Source organism: Zeugodacus cucurbitae, chromosome 2 (assembly GCF_028554725.1).
Source record: "Zeugodacus cucurbitae isolate PBARC_wt_2022May chromosome 2, idZeuCucr1.2, whole genome shotgun sequence".
Taxonomy (NCBI): Eukaryota; Metazoa; Arthropoda; class Insecta; order Diptera; family Tephritidae; genus Zeugodacus; species Zeugodacus cucurbitae.
In genome coordinates this window covers 5,058,580-5,077,479 of record NC_071667.1, presented here as the reverse complement: position 1 = coordinate 5,077,479, position 18,900 = coordinate 5,058,580, and the positions used below count along the sequence as shown (strand labels likewise).

Here is an 18,900-nt window from a genome sequence, read left to right as displayed (position 1 = left end):
TATATGTATTAGTAATAAAAATGTGGGTCAATATTTTGCGAATTGTTTTCGACGGTATGTAATCGCCCGGTTTGACCCTTTTAGCGTAGACGTTCATTGCTCTCGCTCGAAATCATGCAATATTCTTGTTCAAATTATAATACTTGAAATGCGAAATTTAGTCAAAGCGTTTACTAAATGACGTAATCGTGCATCGCATGACTCAGATGAGATGACAGCTGAAGTTGAAAGTCGAATCCAAAAAATAAAAATTATTAAAAATTACACTGCCTTTCTCCATATTTTGGCATTTAAGTAAATTCATTTTTAATATGAAAACAATATTAAACAGGAAAGTTGGAGTATACATTATTTTTGCATCACATAAATTACTAAAAACAAATGTTGATCGTAAACAATTAATTGAGTATTAATAAATTAGGCAGAAATTTATTTTGTGAAGTCATATTGACGGACATTCACTGTTTATGGCCGGTAGATATTCGCAAGTTAATGTCATATGTGGGATGCGGTTATCTTAAATGTATTTGAATGAGGTTTCGCGATTGGCCAATCGAAATTTAATACAGTCGGTGACTTGAGGAGGTGAATAAAACATACAACTTTTACATTAAGATGAGAGTGACTGATGAGACTATCTGTTGTGAAATATAATAGACTCATAAAACTTCATAGAAACAAAGCAAGTTGATGTTCGAAATGTTGCTACTACAAACGGATTTAGAAATCTATACTTTGCTATTCGCTATGTAATGGAAATTTAGTACTCAAATATTAAAGTAACCGTAAAGGTGAGAGAGGAAGTATTAAAATATAACTATTGGTGCTTTCTATCATAATAAGCTATTTTAAATTGATTTAATTAGAAAACAGAATTAATTTATAATACGTTAATGCTATTATTGCTATATCAATACCAATGCGATTTTTTTATTACTGTTTTGTAGTTGTAGAAAATCAATACAAGAACTTAACAATACTGATGCACATTTACATATGCCATAGATAGCCACAGCAGAATTTCTCATTGAATTTTTTATTACACCATTTCAATTTGTGTTCATTGCAATTGAATTTTATTTTTTTTGCTTCGTTTTACATTTGTTTTATTTATTGATTGTGCGCCGCGCAGCGCAGTCTAGCATGTGGCAAAACAAAATAAGAGCAACACATTTTACAAATCGAATAAAGAATTCCATTAACAGATGCTTATAAACTGCCTTTTTGCTGACCACCAATGCAGCCATGTAGCCAGCTAACCAAGCCAGTGTATTGTCAATTGTGCCATTGCTGTGTCGCCGCTTTGCATTGCTCAGTCATTCAATGTGCAAAATTTAATTAAAAAATCATTTTAATTGAAAGAAAAATGAAGTTAATTGACATTTGTATGTATATTTTTGACATTTGCTGCTGCACACACACACACACGCAATGCGGCTGGGTTGTCGCTCAATTGATCATAAGCGCTCGATACGATTTGCTTACAGTTGTGTGGCAAGTGTTGGAAAAAGCTTGTTCTGTTATTCTGCTGCAAGTATAAAGTGTTTAATGAATTTCTAGTAAGTTGTTATTAGTGAAGTTTATGTAGTGCCTTAAACAATTTTTTATACAGTTAGACACCTCATTTTTTGTAAGTCCAGAAGTATCATGCAATATCGGCATTAGTATAAGCAGCAGTGTCAAGAAACTTACTAATTTCTACAGAATCAGTCTCGTATAAAATTTAAACTTTTTACGATTCTTCATTAATGCTGCGAAAGAACTTAACTATCTAAAAATAAAACAGCTGGAAAGCAAAAGAAATTACTAAATATGAAATAGTAGAAAGATGGCAAAAAACACGGAGCGCATAAAAGCCAACAGCTTGCAAAGCAAAGCATAGAATAGTCTTAAAGGTCAGTGACATCGCACGTTTTACGCCAGCTGGCAGCAACTAGCGACTAGCCAGGCTGGTTGAAAGCGTCTGCGCACGGCTTGACAGCTTAATGATCGTGGCGAGATCGTGCAGAGATTCTTGTTTTTGATTTTGATTTCAACGAAACGCTCTTCTGCAGATGTTCAAAGTATGCTTGAAGTGGTGTAATATCATGTGTGTCTGTGTGTCTGCGCGAAATGCGCTCATTGTTAATGAAAACATATTTAGAATAGCCCGCAAGATTAATCACTTAAGCTGCTTAAGTATTTATTTACCGTTAAGAATCATTTGCGCGTTATTAGCGCACACACAAATGACAAATTATTGAATATCTAATGGACAAAGTTGATTGACTCCTAATTTCATAATTGTGATGAATGACCACGAATAAGCTTTTGATTGTATCGACAAGCAGATAAATCTTTGGTTAGAAATGTAAAAATATGTAATACGCTTTAATGGCTTAAATTTCTTATTCTCTAACAACGATTCGTCGGTCTTGCTCTTAATAGGCGGTGGAAAAATGGCTGAAAAAGGTATACAAAAATTTCAATTTTGTCAATTACGAAATCCGTGGAATATCGAAAATATATCGACATCGATAACTTTATGAGATGACGCAACTTATCGATATTAAGATTTAAATCTTGTTTCTATAGCTTTTAGAAACTTTAAATTCGTGTTTATTAAGAATTTCTAAACCCATTATCACGTAGCTTGTGTTATCGGGACACGTACAGAATACCTTTAAATATATTAAAAATTATCGATAACTTATTTATCAAGATCAAATATCGGTACTACTCGTACATATCGATTATTTTAAAAATTGTTAAAATTCGAAATAAGAATACTTTTTGATAATATTTGTGAAGTTTATAACGGAACTTGCAGTATCCTTTTTCAGTTATGGCTACATTTAAAAAAAAATCAGATAGGAATTTACAGTTTCTTATCTGTATCTCTACCTTCAAGCCACACTTAAAAGCATACTCCTTTTATGCGATATATGATCGCAACCATATAAATTACTGTAATCAAATCAAATGTTATCAAGAGATTGTCGCACTGCTGTTCTTCGTCTATTCTTTTATGCCTCTGCACCACCATCATCACTGACCCATCACATCACAACCGTTGCAGTAACGTAGATTATGGCTAAATCTTCTTCATGTTAGTATACGAGCATTTAACACGCCATATCGCCAACTGATTATAGGCTATATATGCCAATTTCATTACCTGCAACCATAAAAAGTACGAGGAACGTTATTCTTGTTGTGAACATAAACGTCACGAATAAACGAGAACTCACACACCCATGTATATATATTTCCCTATACTTGGCGAGTTAACCGAGGTAAGTTCACTAACTCTTAGCAAAACGGCAAAAATCTGGCTAAGATGAACGCAGATGGCTCGGCAAGCAGCGCTGCAAACACTTCGGCCAAAGAGGAAGTGAAATACTGACTGCGATAGTGAAGAGTGTGTTAATTATAGTGTTCATAGGTGATCGTGCGAGCGAACTTGAACTGTCATAAGAGCGCGTGTGGTAGAATGAAGAGAGCCGCAAGAGAGAAAGGTTGTGTACATTGTTGTGATGATCACTCGTATGCGCGATCTTGCTGTTACATACATACACATATGTGTAAGTAAAACTGGGCGCCTTGCGTGTGTGTGTGTTTCGGCCAAGCCATTTACCTCTGTTTATGTTCGAAATGTGGTGATTACATTAAAAAGCAAAAAATCAAAAAATAAATAACAACAACAATGCAACCAGAAACAGCTAACAACTTATTCAACTGACCGAATTGAGGTTTCAATGTGAACGAACTTAAAGTAGTCTGACTGGAAAGTGGCAGCAACAACACGCGAGCTTGACTGGAATTCTACTGGCTTACTGGTGTATATTGTGTTGGTCGAAAGACACACTGAGTTGTGTGGTGTTGGTGTGAAAGCCGAATTGGTGTGTTGAAGGGTATTAGCTGAAATGGGAATACATCTGCTTAAAGTGAGAGAGTTGGTTTAAGCCAAGTAATTGGAGAAGTTCTGCATGTATGATCCAAACTAGAGTGTGCTTGATGCTATGCTATGATTTTATTAGAAAATTGCAATAACAGCAACAATATGCTAGAACAATTTTTTTTATTGTGGTAGGCCTAGTAATTTATTTTTTATTTATTTTGACTTATCTTGTATAGCAAATATTCTGAGAAAATGGTACGAAAACTGTATATAATTCAACTCCAGCTTTTTAGTATTTCATTATTTTCTATATTCTGTAATAAATTTCTGATGTACTGAAAGCAATAACTGCAATATTGTTGCAAGTATGAATAGTTTTTTAATAAATAAAATCCAAATTAAACAAGAAAACTAAAATAAATTCAACTCGTTTTGCATATTTACCTAAAGCTTGTATTCTATTAAATAAATAATAATATATTTTCCTGAAAAATAGTTTTTTTTTTAACCGTATCAAATACGGAGAAATACGAAATAATTGAACCAAAAGGTAGCTAAATAGTATTGCTGTTCAACTTTTCTCATTTTATTGCACTTATTTGTCAACATATACCCATATACCAAACAGAATAAATATTTATTCTTTGCATGCATTTCATTATTTTTCTCATGACAATTTCAATTTGAGTCTGCTCGGAATTATTATAATTTTACGTATTAATGAAAATTCTTGCAATTATGCATTTATTTAGATACCATTGCCGCCTGTGGTATGCAATAAATCTAGCATATTGCTAAATAAGCCAACATGATATGGTTTCCATGTAATGGCCAGTTGCACTTCGTTAGAAATCGTTTAACCTTAAAGTTCTCAGTATGCGAACTGTTGCACCATTTGTTGCACTACACTGTTTAAGGCATGCTACTATGTGTCTTGTATGTTTTCTACTTTTTAAATCTCATCTGCTGCAATGCTATTGGAAATGCTTGCCATTCTGCTGAATTCTGCAAACTTCTGCTAAGCCTAGCTGACAGTAGAAACAGCTGGTGGTTGTGTGAAAATTTTTGGTGTAGTCCAGGGTATAAGTCTTTATTTGAAATGGAGTTACAGTGGCACTTCTCTAACTCGAATCACCATAATCCACAAAAAAACTTCGAGTTGGAGAGGCTTCGAGTTATAGAAATTTTCAATAAATCAAATTTTTCAAAAAGCTGTAAAATATAGATTTATACACAGTTTTAATTATTTACTTCGCATAACGTTTTATTAAGGGGAGGGGTCTGGGTTTCAGCGCAAAAAACACTTTTTTTGTGATTTTTTATCTCAAATATCGATTAAGCAATTTTATTCAAACCTTCTATACATTATTGAGCATTGTTTTGACTATGTTCTGTAAATTTTTCATGCAAAAATATTAAACCATTAGCCCGTGACAGAGCTTCCCCTAGGACGTCTTACAAAAAAAAAAAAAAAAAAAAAAAAACAATTTGCGGTGTTCACTGTAACTCGGCCGGAAATTATCCGAAAATGAAAAACCATAAAATTTAGTTAAATTTTAAACAAATCGTAGTTTTCAAATGGCAGTGAACACGGACTTCAAAAAAGTAGTTTTGAGAAAAACGCGTTTAAAGCCGTAGCTGTTAGTGTTAGAGCGTTAAAGGACCCGAGACTAAGAATATTGCTTAGATCGGATTAAAATTTTGAGAACACATTCTTGAAATGTTAAACAATAAGATAAAACAAAAAAAATCGATTTTTCGAAAGTGAAAACCCAGACCCGTCCCTTAAATGCGTTTAAACATGTATTATGTCATTTTGTTTGTTGCACTTTGCTATTGTTTGGCTCTTGACGTCTGTATCCCATGCTTTTATTACATGATGTATGCAATTCATAAGTGTAATATCATACTTTTTGTTCGCCTCAGTGCTATATAGAAAGACTCTTTCAAATAGTAAAATTGTAAATTTTGTATTATGCCATGGTCGAAAAGTTCGATGTTAGGAAGGAAATTTGTATGAGATTTGCCTTCTATTGCCAATTCGTTAGTTCGAGTTATGGAGAATATCGAGTTAAGGAAGTTTGAGTTATGGAAGGAAATTTGTATGATATTTGATTTCTAAACACAATAGCGTTTCTCGTACAAAAGTTCGTGTTATGGAGATCTACGAGTTATGGAAGTTCCACTGTATTTTCCTTCCCATTTATGTAACTTGTATAATTTTTAATAAGATTAACAGTTAAATTAAAAAGTTTGACCGCCATCTACAACAGCAATTTTTTATATAAAACCGCCTAACCACCTTCGTCTTTCACAAAACTCATACTCCATCTTAGCACTGTGGTCGGTCGGTCATATAAAGCCATTTTAGCTTTGTTATTAAGACCAAGCGAAGCATGTTTGTCTGCCTTTTTTGGGTTGAGTCTTGGATTTGCAACCAAATTTAGAAACATTCCGCATGCGGTCACTGCAAGAATTTCTGCTTGATAGGCCATACCAAACACATGCTTGGAGTATGTTGCAACGTGCATACCAAAACTGGCCCAAACATAGTAAATCGCAGAGCTAACACAAGATGTGAATGTCATCATGTTGCTTGCAACCAACCACTACGACTCCTATATGAGCGTGCAACATTACCAGTTGTACGTTTTTCCGCATTCAAATATGCACAAATATGGACGCAAGAGATGTATACATATGTATATAGACTTTTAGTGATCTTACTATACTTGCATTGTGCATACCAATTGCTCTTCGCTTTTCTGACCGTGGCCGTTTAATTGGAACTAGTAAAACGAGCTGGCGTTTACAGTTATCTGCGCGAACGCTGTTGTAACCAGTTCCAGTGGCACTGACATTGGCCGCTACGGCGGTTGCCAGTTGGTTTCCCGCCTGCCTCTTTACACGTATAGCACCTTTATTCCCTCTCTCTGCTAGCTAGTTAGTCTTATGCTTTATGCCTTCCTGTGGTGTAATGATATTATTATTTATGCTGAAGTTCATCAGCACTAGTCAGTCTCGCGCTTTTCACATTTCTCGGTTTGCCATACTTGGCATGTTATACGTGCCACATATTGTTGCTTGTTTTCTAGTGTTTCAGGTCATAAATCATAGCATTGCTGGGAAATTCTTTTCTAAATCTTCTATTCTTTGCTTTATTCTTTTTTTCTTTTTGCTTCAAATTTTCTGCAGCTTGCGGCAAACTGTTGCCTGTTGGTTAACGTGTTGGCTTTGCGCAAAGTGTTGAGCTCAGTTGCTTATAAACCTGAACTCTCTAGCAGTATTCTGGAAATGGCTTTACTTTGGTCTAATACTGCTAAAGTTCATTACTGCCAAGCCGTTTCTTGTTGTTTTCTATAAAATTTGCTGTTAATTATTTTTTCATTTTTTATTTTTGTGAGTTGAAAATTATGCCTCGAAGGGCTTATTTTTGGGTTATGATCTGATTGTTACTCATTTTGTTCTATTTTTTCTCGGTGTAATAGATTCTTGATTTCATGTGATTGGTTATTGGTAATTATCATCTTTGAACTTATTAAAACTTTGGAATTAAATTAAATGCGTAACATTTTCTTATTCTGTGCTATTTTTTGATTTCTGTTACTCTTTCAATAAATATATATATTTTTTTTTAATTTAAAATTTTTTGGCTTGATTCATGCCATATCTCTTTAATGTATTTAAATTATTTTTAAACTTGTGAATATTTTAAAGTTTTCTTTAAGCTTTTCTTTTAGCTTTTGCCTCACTATTTTCGTATCCACTTACTTCCCTTCATCCGTCTTCATTTCAGTACAGACCACGTTCTCAGATTCCACTTTTATGCCTTTTGTTAAATGAAAGTCATTTTATGTTCGTCGGATTGATTTTTATTGAAGGAAAAGGAAGCTATTTATAGTTCCAATAGAAACGTATTGTCCTTTGTATGGCTTTAAACTTGTACACCGTCGTCCTACATATGTAGCTATGCCATTTAAGAGCTTTTATTCAACAAAGGAATAAAGAATTGTAGCAACAATTGTGCTAGGCTTACGTGTGGCTTAAATAAGGTTTTGTTGAAGGTTTATCAGGCATAATATGATAATAAATTTAGTATAAAGAAATTAAAAATCGATTTCCGGGTTAACAAAAACTGAAGTAATATTCAACTTTACCTTTTCTAGTATAACATAGAGTTCTTCTTCGTGATGTTTTCTAAAACAACTGACACATTTCTAACATCTTAATGTCATCTTGTAGCGTATACACTATAAGCATTCGTCAGTTGTCCTCTATAAAGGCATGTGCAACACAGCTTTCGCCACCAACCTGTTAATTCAGATAAATTCAATTTGCGTGGTTCCATTACTTTTTATCTAATAAGAAAAGAAAATGCTTGAAATACAATGTAATAGTTTACAAGCAAATATAACTAAGAGAGTGCGTTAAAAGTTAACACAGATAATAAAAATCATAAATGGCAATGCCTAAAATAGCTACAGAATGTAAGAGTGCAAAAATATCGAACACCCCAGAGAGAGAGAAACAGAGAGAGAGAGCGCAGTTGTGTTTCGAGCAATAACGTGCTTCCGCCTTGTGGACACATGCAACAAGCGAAATATATATGCAAAAAAAAAACGAGCTATACGAGCAAACTAACAGTACAATCAGTCTTATTGTATCTATGAGATATTTGCCGGCGTAGAGAAAACGGGCGATGTTTACATTTATATACCTGTATATTGTGTGCCAGAGCTTCGACACTCGTTTTACGCCATGAGGGTGTGTCGAGAAGAGTTAGAACTCACAACTCTGAATTTAGAACTCAAAAAATAATGGTGTATCTTGTCGAACGGAAAAGGTTCTAAACACATCGGTTTATTATATATTATTATATATATATATTTTATAAAAAGAAACTAAATACTCTTTGGCTTTAGCTACCACCACGAGCTTGTTCGTCTCTTTTTTTCACTCTTTATTTTGAATACTCTGTGCTCTTAACGTGCTTTGCGCTCTTTAATTAAATTCAACGCGGTGGCAACATTGCATATACGGAGTTCGGTTATGGTTCTACTTACCTTCTGCTATTACTCGACTGTACGATGTGTTTCGTTCGTTAGTTGTCGTTCGTTCGTTTTATTTGTGTTTTGTTCTTGTCTTTTTGTTGCTGCCTTTTACCGATTGTCGGCTTTCGCCTGCCCAACACACTGACTCAATCAATGCCCGATGAGGAGCTGCTGCTTTTGGCTGCCGCAATTTTCATCGCAGACTTTGCGACTTCAATTCAGTTCGCGATGGAACTTTGAACATTGTGGATCGTATTTTCCCAATTGTATGAAGCAAGTGTTATCGTCACGTTTAACGTCTCAACTCGTTTCATCTCGTCTTGTCGTCAACGCCGCTGTCGTAGTAGCTTATTGGTCGTTGTTTTATTGACGTGAATGTTGAAATATTTCAAATTAGTAGTAACAAATGTGTTTTTATTTGTTTAACAAGCGTTGGTGAAAATATTTATTTCATAAATAATTATATACAAGAAGTGAGGAGAATTGTTTCGACAGTATAATTCGTGATTTATCATATTTATTTGAAGTGAGTGTAATGTGTTAATAAATTTCTATTGTGCGGTGAATGTTTAAAAAAAAAGTTCAACTCTTTGTCACAAAAGCACTTAAAAAAATACTTACAAAGTCTAATACCAAATAGAAGGAAAATATAGTAGCGAAATATAGAAACGTAAAACGCTTTCTTTCTACTAGATATACCTTCATTATAAATATTAATGCAACTAAGCTTAACTGCTTACATTTATGCCTTTATAACGGTAAAAGGCGGATGTGCTACGTTGGCGACTCAAACGGTTTCCGTTCCATGCAGGCATATAATATACACGTCGTGGTATGAATAATTGAAAATTTACATTTTCTATTGTCACATGGGAACTAATAAAAGTGCCTACGAAAATATTCAAAAAAAAAAAAATAGCGGTAATTTGATTTTACTCTAACGCTACTTAAATGCCAATTCCACTTGTTGGTCATGTGAACAGGTGTTGAGCGCCTTGTGGTATGCTTTAGAATTGTGCAATCAGACAATACTTCAATAAATCATTGCAACAGCGAAACGTGCTTTTACATTGGTTTTAAGGATTTCATAATTGGATTGTGTGCATATGAAAACAACAACAAAAACATAACACAATACTGTTACAATAATAACTTTCCGTGCGCAAATTCATAAATAAGTTTTGTTGTAAACGTGTCGGTCGCATTTGTTTGTTGCACAAATACCATCGAAGCAGCGCAAAACGGTTTCGCAACAATAAAACATTGTTTTGCTCATTGTTGTGTATGTGTGTGCGTTTTGTTGCGGATTAAAAAAGGATTTTACGCAGATTACTGCTGCAAATAGCAACTGACAAGCAACGGTGAAGTAAGGGACACTGTGTCGCGTGGCAGTCAACGTACAACAATAACAATACCGTTATTTGCTTTCCACAGTGTAATAACGGATTAAATTTAATTGAAATTGTCGAGCAAAAGTGCACGAGCAAATAATTAAATAAAAAACAACTAAAAAATAATTAATGAAATTCTTACTTTTTACTCACTAAAAACTGCAAATAAAAATATACATGTATATTACAATTTTATTAAATTGTGAAAAAAAATAAATATTTAAATGTAAAGTATTTGCCAAAAAATTGTACAAATCACAAAAATTACAACAACTTAAATATATATTGATGTACTATATGTGATCGAAAATATTACATAAATGTAAACAGTAAAAATATACACATAACTTAAGTGCAATAAAAAAAAAATAATTTACCTTTTAATCCAGAACTAAACGCAATTTTGCATAAAATTGTTGATAACAAAGAAACTTTGACAAAACTATATAAATCATTAGATAAAAACTAAAAATTTCATTGTTAATAAAACAAAATCCCAACCAAAAAAAAAAAACTGGAAATTGCAACAAAAGTATTTGCATTGACAAATTCAAAGAAATAAATAAAAAAAACAAATTTAAACCCACTTAATCCACCCGCTGCGCACGCCAAAGTGTAAATAAATTGTGATTCCACTGCAATTTTATCTGAATTGCCCGTTTGCGTGTGCGTGTGTGTTGAGTGTGTTGTGTACAAAAACAACCGTCTATAGCAACAAAAACCGGATGTTTTAATTTAAAACGCATACAAACATAAATAAATTTCCGGCTGATAAGCAGCAAAACCAAAAAGCAAACACACACTAACACACAAAATATCAAACAAATGAAATACAGTAAAATACAGTTAAGCCAACACCGAATAGCGGCAATCAGCAACATTTAAATCAACCAATAAAAATATATTTTATTCAAACTGAAGCGCAGTGATTCATATACGACACAAAAAAAAATAAACTAATCGCTTCCAATAGATTTGAGCACACAACTAAAAAAACAACAACACAAAAAGGAAAGAAATTGGGAAATTGCGCAGCTCAAAAGCACTAAATTAGCGCTAGATCCCCCCAACTAGTGACTACACAAACAGTGCTAATAAATAAAAATTTCAGTAAAAAAAAACTAAACGGAAAAGACAAATCACAACAACAATATGGTCGTGTTGGAGACTGCAACAGCGCTGCTGGGCGGCCCCTATGCACAGGGTGCACCCGCATTGAAAATGGTACAGAAACGTTATATTGGATTACATCAATGGCTGGGACCGCTACGCGGCAAAGAGCTCAAGGAGACAATTGTAAGTAGCGTTGAGTGGGAAGTTTTTGGTTTTTTTTTCAATTTATTTGTTATTTTTTTGGGTGTTAATTAAATTGAAAATTAAATATTTTATTGAATAATTGTGGTTTGGTGTATGCTGTTTTAAGAGCAGAAAAAAAATTTACATGTCTATTATATAAAAAAAAAAAATATTTTTTTATGAAAATCACGAGTCCAACAGTTCGATTTATTTTTTTAAGAGTTTATTTATTGAATACTAGCAGACCCAGCCACACGTTTTTGTGGCTAAGGTATACATTAAATTAGTAAATTTTTCAATACAGAGAAAAGATTCTTACGCATAGAGACGAAAAAGTTATAACCGGTAAATTTGAAAATTCTTAATATATATTATTGTAGATCTGTATTAATCGTAAATCATCATAATTTGTTATAATTTGAATTGTAATCGTATGTTGAAGTATGTAACAAATGAGGATATTTCAAAGTTGGCTCAAATTTGGCTTCGATGACTATACTGATTATCTTCTTCACAGCCAGTCTTGTTATATTAAAAAGTCGAGAAATATTGAAGTCAACGCACACTTCTTTTAATTGCAAGTGAGTGGGGATAGTCCAGGCAATTTTAAATAGTCTGTGGGATATAGTGGTTTGTAGCTTTGTCAACTCTCCTGGAAGGAAATTCTAAATTGTAGCATTAAGATCACCGAGCTCTTTGTTTTTTTACCACAAATAGTCATTTATGGTTATCATATTGTGGTTTCATGTCAGAAAAAAGTCGATGAATAAGCTTCTCCTTCGAATCAATGAAGTGACAGAAATCTGTTTGAAATGTTATTAATCCATTGAGGTGTCAACTGGGACGCTACCATTTCCAACTGCTTCCACAATCGCAATTTGATATTGTTTCGAAATCACTCGTATATTAGTTGTTAATTGGCGATTCTTTATGTGTCGCCACAAATTAGATTTAGGCATGCGATTAGTTCGTCAGCAACAGTTGATCCAGGAATAATTGGAAGGGTCTGGCGTAAATCACCTGCCAACAGAATCATGTCTCTAACAAAAACGTTTTAGTTGTCGCGTAAATCCTTTAAAGTCCTGTGCAGTGCTTCCACCGACTTCTTGAATATCTGGAAAATCTTCGCAGACTGGTTTATCATTGATTTGCAATTAATGAGTAATTTCAAGGCCGAATATGCAATTTAACCATGATGATTTTCTACTGGATGCCGAATATATAGGTCAGATTGTGTGTTATCTTAAAAAAAATATAGCAATAAATTGCAAGAGTATGAAATGTTCGATTGCACCCGAACTTAGCCATTCTTTATTGGTTACAAATTGTTTTGGGATATCGGCACATTTGAGAAATGAGAAAAATATTTTAACAAAGCAACAATGAATGACAACCTTCAAAATATTATTATTTTTTGTTTTCTTTTATTTTGTATTTTTGTTGTCAATTCAAATATAATTCTCTTATTATTATCTTCCTCGCAATTTTTCCATATTTTCATACTTTCTAAACCTTTCTTGGGCTTGCTAGAATTTTTCAAGACTAAAATTAGCCAGATCGGTGTGACCGTTCTCAACTTTTTGCGAGACTAACGAACAGCAATTCATTTTTATGTTTGTAGAGTAGTTTGTATGGGAGATTAGAAAAGCGTGGATTTTAGACTTTTTAAGGAATTTTTTAATTTTTCTCTCCGTAAGAACCATCCTTGCACTTTAAGAAGAAGAATTAGCGAAATCGCTTCAGCTGTTCTCGTTTTGCGATTTCATTTTTACATTATAGATTTTTGAGTTAGGTTTCTGCTTTCAAAAATTGCGTTTTCGTGTGCTACAGTTGCGAGTGTTTGCTTTAAAATAATTCTAGTAAGGCCTAAGCAGAATTCAAAATTCTTTTATTAATGAAATTGACTAAATTTCATTTATTGTATACTACAGTTACAAAAATTCCAAATTTTTTTGTATTAAAAATTTATAATAGCTCTCTGGGAGTGTATAATAAGTTTTGACAGAGCTATTCAACAAATCAAGGGTCCTTATGACTTTTTACAGTATTGCCAACAGACATACAAATGATTTTGAGAACGAGCTGTCTCATGCACTCAGCATACATAATATACTCACCTTTGTGCAGTGAAAGCTTTACGCTGTGGCTGCAACATAATTGTTTGCAAATCGCTTGTGGTCGCTTGTTGACAGCCACTTTCAGTGCAAATTCAATTTGCAAAAACTTATTTCGCACAGTGTACAACAACAACAAGTGTTGTTATATTTTTCCCTTTTAGCACTTTGTTTTGCTGAATTCGTTCGTTCTTTCGCTCGCTCGTACATATTTTATGCGCTCAATACTTTTTGACATTTTCTGGTTAATATTTATGAGTTGTTGATTAATGTGTTGTTGTTTTGGCGCACACAAATGCCATACTTAACTTTAGTTGTTAAAGTTTGTTTTTGTTTTATTTTATGTTTTGTTACTTTTTTCTTATGGGTGTTCGGTGGGTGTTTTGTAGCAACGCCGACACTGTTGATTGACAGCTTGTAGGTGATTTTCATTATGTAAATGACTGAACGCTTGCATTTGCCTTATAAGTTGTTGTTGTGTTTGTGTGTTTTTGAGTGGCTACTAGTTAGTCACCACCTGCTCTCTGGGGTGGGTGTGCGCGTGGGACAGTTGTCATAATATAACTGTTGACTACTTTTTAAGTGCGCTAGTTTTATTGTTTAGATTTAAGTGGTAGGATTTTCTTTTCGATTGTTTTGTGTTACTTTTTTCACTTGTTTTCAGTATTTTTTGTGCTTACATATTCATATATATTTGTTTGCTAGTCGCCACTTGCTGCTTATCATTCAGTAGCTTACATGTTGCATTTATTGTTGATATGGCGGGAGTAGTGATCGATTGATATATTTATTTATCGATTGGCAGCATGTTAATGAGCGCGCATTTTGTATTGTAGGCTTTTATTTTACGAACTTTATGTGTTTGCTTTGATTTTTAATGTGTTTCTAACACAATTTATTAACTGAGTGGCTTGTGCAGGTGTCATGTCGAAGGAATTCAGACCTATTTGATAAGATTAAATACATACACAACTACTTCAGACATAAGTTTTTCCAAATACAAATATTAAAAAATATTTTTTGTAAATTTTTTTATTATATAAAATTGTACTTTAATCGAGAGTCATATTGAGTCGCTAATTCTGTGGTTTAATGCTTTGAGAACGCTTTCTTACTGATTTTGATTATATGTGTCGTGTGCAGGTTTAAGGCAAAATTAAAAAAAAAAAAGTAAAAAAAAATTGTATTGAAACAACATTGGTTATTTCTTGTACAGCTTAATTTAAGTTTTTAAATCAACAAAAATACACTATATTCCATACAAACGCATATCAATTCCCAGCCACAAAAATTTTGCGCAGTTTTTTCCTGCTTTTTGTTGAATGTTTTCATACCTTTCAACTTTCGCATTTGATTTTTCTACGTTTTTGCGTTAACTGCTTGTGTTTCACGCCAGGCAACGGCTGCTAATGAAAGCTGTTGGAAAACTAAAAAAAAGTTTACAAAAAATTATGTGATATCAAGCAACGCATCAGTAGCACGGATTGACAACTAGTTTGACAATTTTTCGCCAATTGGAATGTAAAAATATTTCACTTGCATTGTTTTGACTGTTTTTTTTTCGCTGTCAAACAGCTGTTGTTTAAACTTTACGCGGCTTTTTTGACACAGGCACACTCATGTGAGAAAAATATAATTTTATATATACAGCTCTGTGTGTCATTTGCATGCAGCGAATATTTTGTGTAGCGGCAAATGAAATAAAATAATACACTTTTTATTGTTGCATATTTTTTTTAATACATTTTTTCTATATACTTTTTTATATAATTTTTTATATTTTTTTAATTTTTTTTTTTAATATTTATTTTTTTGTTTTTTTAATTTTTATTTATTTATTTTTTTTTTTTAATTTTCTGCATTTGCTATATTTTTCAGCTACTCTTCATTAATATTTTCCATATGTCTGTTTATGCATACATATTCATATGTTGTGATTTGTTTTATTTATTTATGTTTTCTTTTATTTATTTTTGTTTTCTTTTATTTATTTTTTATTTTAATTTTTTTTTTGCCATATTCACGCGTTACTCTGATTTGCATTGTCTGCTCATGAATGCGGAAATATCGCCTAAAGTTCGTTGCAACTTTTTATAGCTACAAAATATATAAAATCATGCATATCTACACAGTTATGTATTAATTAATTCATGAATGTGTTGTGTGGTCATAGAAATATGCCGACCGTTGTTTTTTTGTTTGTTCACTCTTAGTTTTTGTTATATTTTATTTAACTTAATTCCATTATTTAGACGTCATATGCACGAAATCGCATTTTATTTATTTTTGATTTTAATTTTTGCGCATTTTAATGACTTCTCTGCTGAAAATAGTTATCTGACAGTTGCATAACATTATGCACATATGAAACATAATATTTGATACGAAGTTGTGTTGAATTTTCAGATTTTGTTTTTGTATTTTCTAGAATTGGCACATGCTAATTTTATGTCAAGTAGGAGAGGTTTCAAATATAAATGCGGAACGAAATTTGGAAATCAATATCTGTCTTCTTGCCGTTAAGCTAAAAAAAAACAAATCTATATAATTTAATTTTAACAAATTTCTGTGATTAAAAATATATGATATAAATAATAATTTAATATACAGTAGCGGACAGTGAATTCCGGAAAACTAAAAAATAATAGTTATTTCATATTATTTTAGTCAAATGTTTAAACTTTTTACTTTAAAACAATAATATATGTAGAATAATTGAGTATTCAGTGTAAACAAAGTCAGTGTTGTTGATTGCACGTATTCTTCCATTTATTTTAATTCATTTTAGATATTTTATCATTTTGGTAGCTAACATTATAAACAGTGATATCTTTTTTGTTCTTTGCACTAAAGAAATATTTTTTTAGTATTATTTAAAGGGAACATTAATTGTTACAAAAACATTATAATTAGTATTTTGTCGAACCTCCTTTTGTTTTTTATAACGGATTTTATCCGCTTTTCCATTGAATTTATCAGATTTTGTAATGTTCCTGCTGCTATACAGTTATACTACACATTATAGAGTATTCTATGCAATTTTGCTAAAGTTTTTGGTCTCTTCTATGATATCTGAGTTTTCATTATAAACGAAAATGTCTCAATTTGATTGAAATCCGGACTATTACATGAACACTATAAAGTCGAAACCTCGAGTTTTGATAAATAATTCTTCACATGAAAGAAAAATGAAAGGACAATTATAAAATTTGTAATTTAAATTATAGCAATAACCTCTAGATGTACAAAAAAATGCATACTTACAATATTGGCACGCTAGCATGGCGCAGAGTCATCCTAAAAAATAAGGACATCCGCTTATGAAAAATGGTCCTCTATTGAGGGTATTAAATTCGTCTCAAGTATCTCCTGGTACTTAAACCCGATGACGGTTCCATCTATTAGGACTAGTTGTGGAAGGCTATGGTAAAAAAAGCATTCCAAGACCATTCGGCTGCCTCCCTGCTTAACGATTCATAGAAGACATTCGTTCTTGAACCAGGCAGTTTTGAGGTCCAAAGTCGTTTTTTGGCGGGACGAACAGCGTTCAAATCAACATCTTGAAGCCTTCAACGATCGGTTCTTGCGCAAATTTCTGTACCGACATCTTGAAATAACTTCACTTTAACATCCTCAGCAGTTTTGAAGCGATTCCTCAAACAAATACGTTCCATCACTCGATTTTCCTTTGAATTTGTCTTCATCTTTGCCCCAGAGCCAGTTTTTTCTTAAGAGATCTGGTTCTATCGATTTTTTTAAGGAATTTTCCGACGGAGGCCTTGCTGAAGCCAACTCTATTACTTATTTCACGAATTGTCAGTTACTTTTTTGCATTTCGGACATTTTTTTTTTTGAAATTCGGCATATTTAATGTTCAGCGAATCACAAGCACAAAATAAATTATTAAACTCTTAAAAAATAAACTAAAAGTTGCCTTAAAACGTGTACCGAACACGTATTTATGTGAAAGAATAAGCCTTTCGGCAGTAAAATACACTGTTCGATCACAATCGCCCGTTAAATACAAATAAAATGGTTGTCCGGATCTCACTGTTCGCTACTGTATATAAGTATATTGGAAAAAATATTTTCAACCAGCCAAACAATATCATTTGTGTTATATTTTAGTTTCATATGAACGAAACAACAATAAATCTTCTATGTTAGCAGTACCGTTAAGTGATAAAATTAAAATTTCGAATCGATTTATGAGCTCCTAATTATTCGCTTCATCATGCAACACTTTAGTTTCAAGAAAAAAATAATATATTTTTTTATTCCACATATAGTCCTAAACCATGCCGCTCACAATTTTTCTTATAATATGATTATAATTGCTTTTATAATATCATATATTTCATATTCCATGCACTGTATTACAATTTTTAATAACTTCTTGAGCTTTGTGATTCGACAAAGCGTCCATTGATGGTCTGTAGTCGTTGCTAACAGGTGTGCTGTTAACATTTGCCTGCTTATGTCTCAATAAAGATATATGTTCCCCTCTGTATAATAGCTAAAGGGTACACTGTGCAACAGTTGCTTGCAACAAACACGGTTGCGCCACCACAAAGCGTGGTCGGTAAATTGCATACTGTCTGGTGTCAATAAGTGCAACTTCGGCTGTACACACTAAGTCACTTGCTGTAAAAATAATAAATATATATCTGCTAGACAGACAATGCAATTGTAACTAATATTTGAAAAAAAGAGTAAAAAAAAAGTAGCAAAGGTGCATTAGTAAACAGAAATGCCTACATAACAAAGAAATATGCATGTAAAAAGTTGTAATTATGCGGCTTCTTAGCTTCACACATTTCTTTCTTATTTATTTCCCTTTCGTATGCCATTTCTGTAGTTTATTACGCTCACCGCAATAAATTGCAAATATTTGTTATTTTATAATTCTTCACTTGATTTGTGTTTTTGTGGTTGTTTCGTTTGGGTTTATGCTTTTTTATAACCACCCTTATTCGATGCAAAGAAAATTCAAAAAGTATTTCTTCATAATTTTTATTTGCTCGCCACTGTTGTTTGTATAGCGTTTCTAATGCAACAATGCTATGACTGCATGCAACACGCACGCTACAACAATTTTGCGCTACTTGAAATTGCTTTCTAGAGCGTTGCAATGCGTTATTGCACGCAAACGCGCGGCAGTGTTGCCA

The 18,900-nt window shown here is 32.8% G+C and overlaps 2 protein-coding genes across 18 annotated transcripts in view; both read left to right on the top strand.

The window, feature by feature from the left end:
- LOC105214146 (maternal protein pumilio) overlaps positions 1–18,900 on the top strand; it is a 334,815-nt gene that overhangs the window by 138,253 nt on the left and 177,662 nt on the right. For 4 of the 17 annotated variants that reach the window (XM_054229130.1, XM_054229128.1, XM_054229133.1 and 1 more), the window contains exon 1: positions 8,896–11,618. The exons of 9 other annotated variants lie outside the window; for them this stretch is intronic. In XM_054229130.1, coding sequence (XP_054085105.1) covers positions 11,475–11,618 — 144 coding nt within the window. In that variant the 5' untranslated portion in view covers positions 8,896–11,474. Of the gene's footprint in view, positions 1–8,894; positions 11,619–18,900 lie in introns of those variants that run through there. 4 more of the 17 variants (XM_054229122.1, XM_054229124.1, XM_054229119.1 and 1 more) reach the window with 2 other exon arrangements.
- The window catches only part of LOC128921430 (tigger transposable element-derived protein 6-like), a 183,141-nt gene that overhangs the window by 38,447 nt on the left and 125,794 nt on the right, over positions 1–18,900 (top strand). The window lies entirely within an intron of this gene.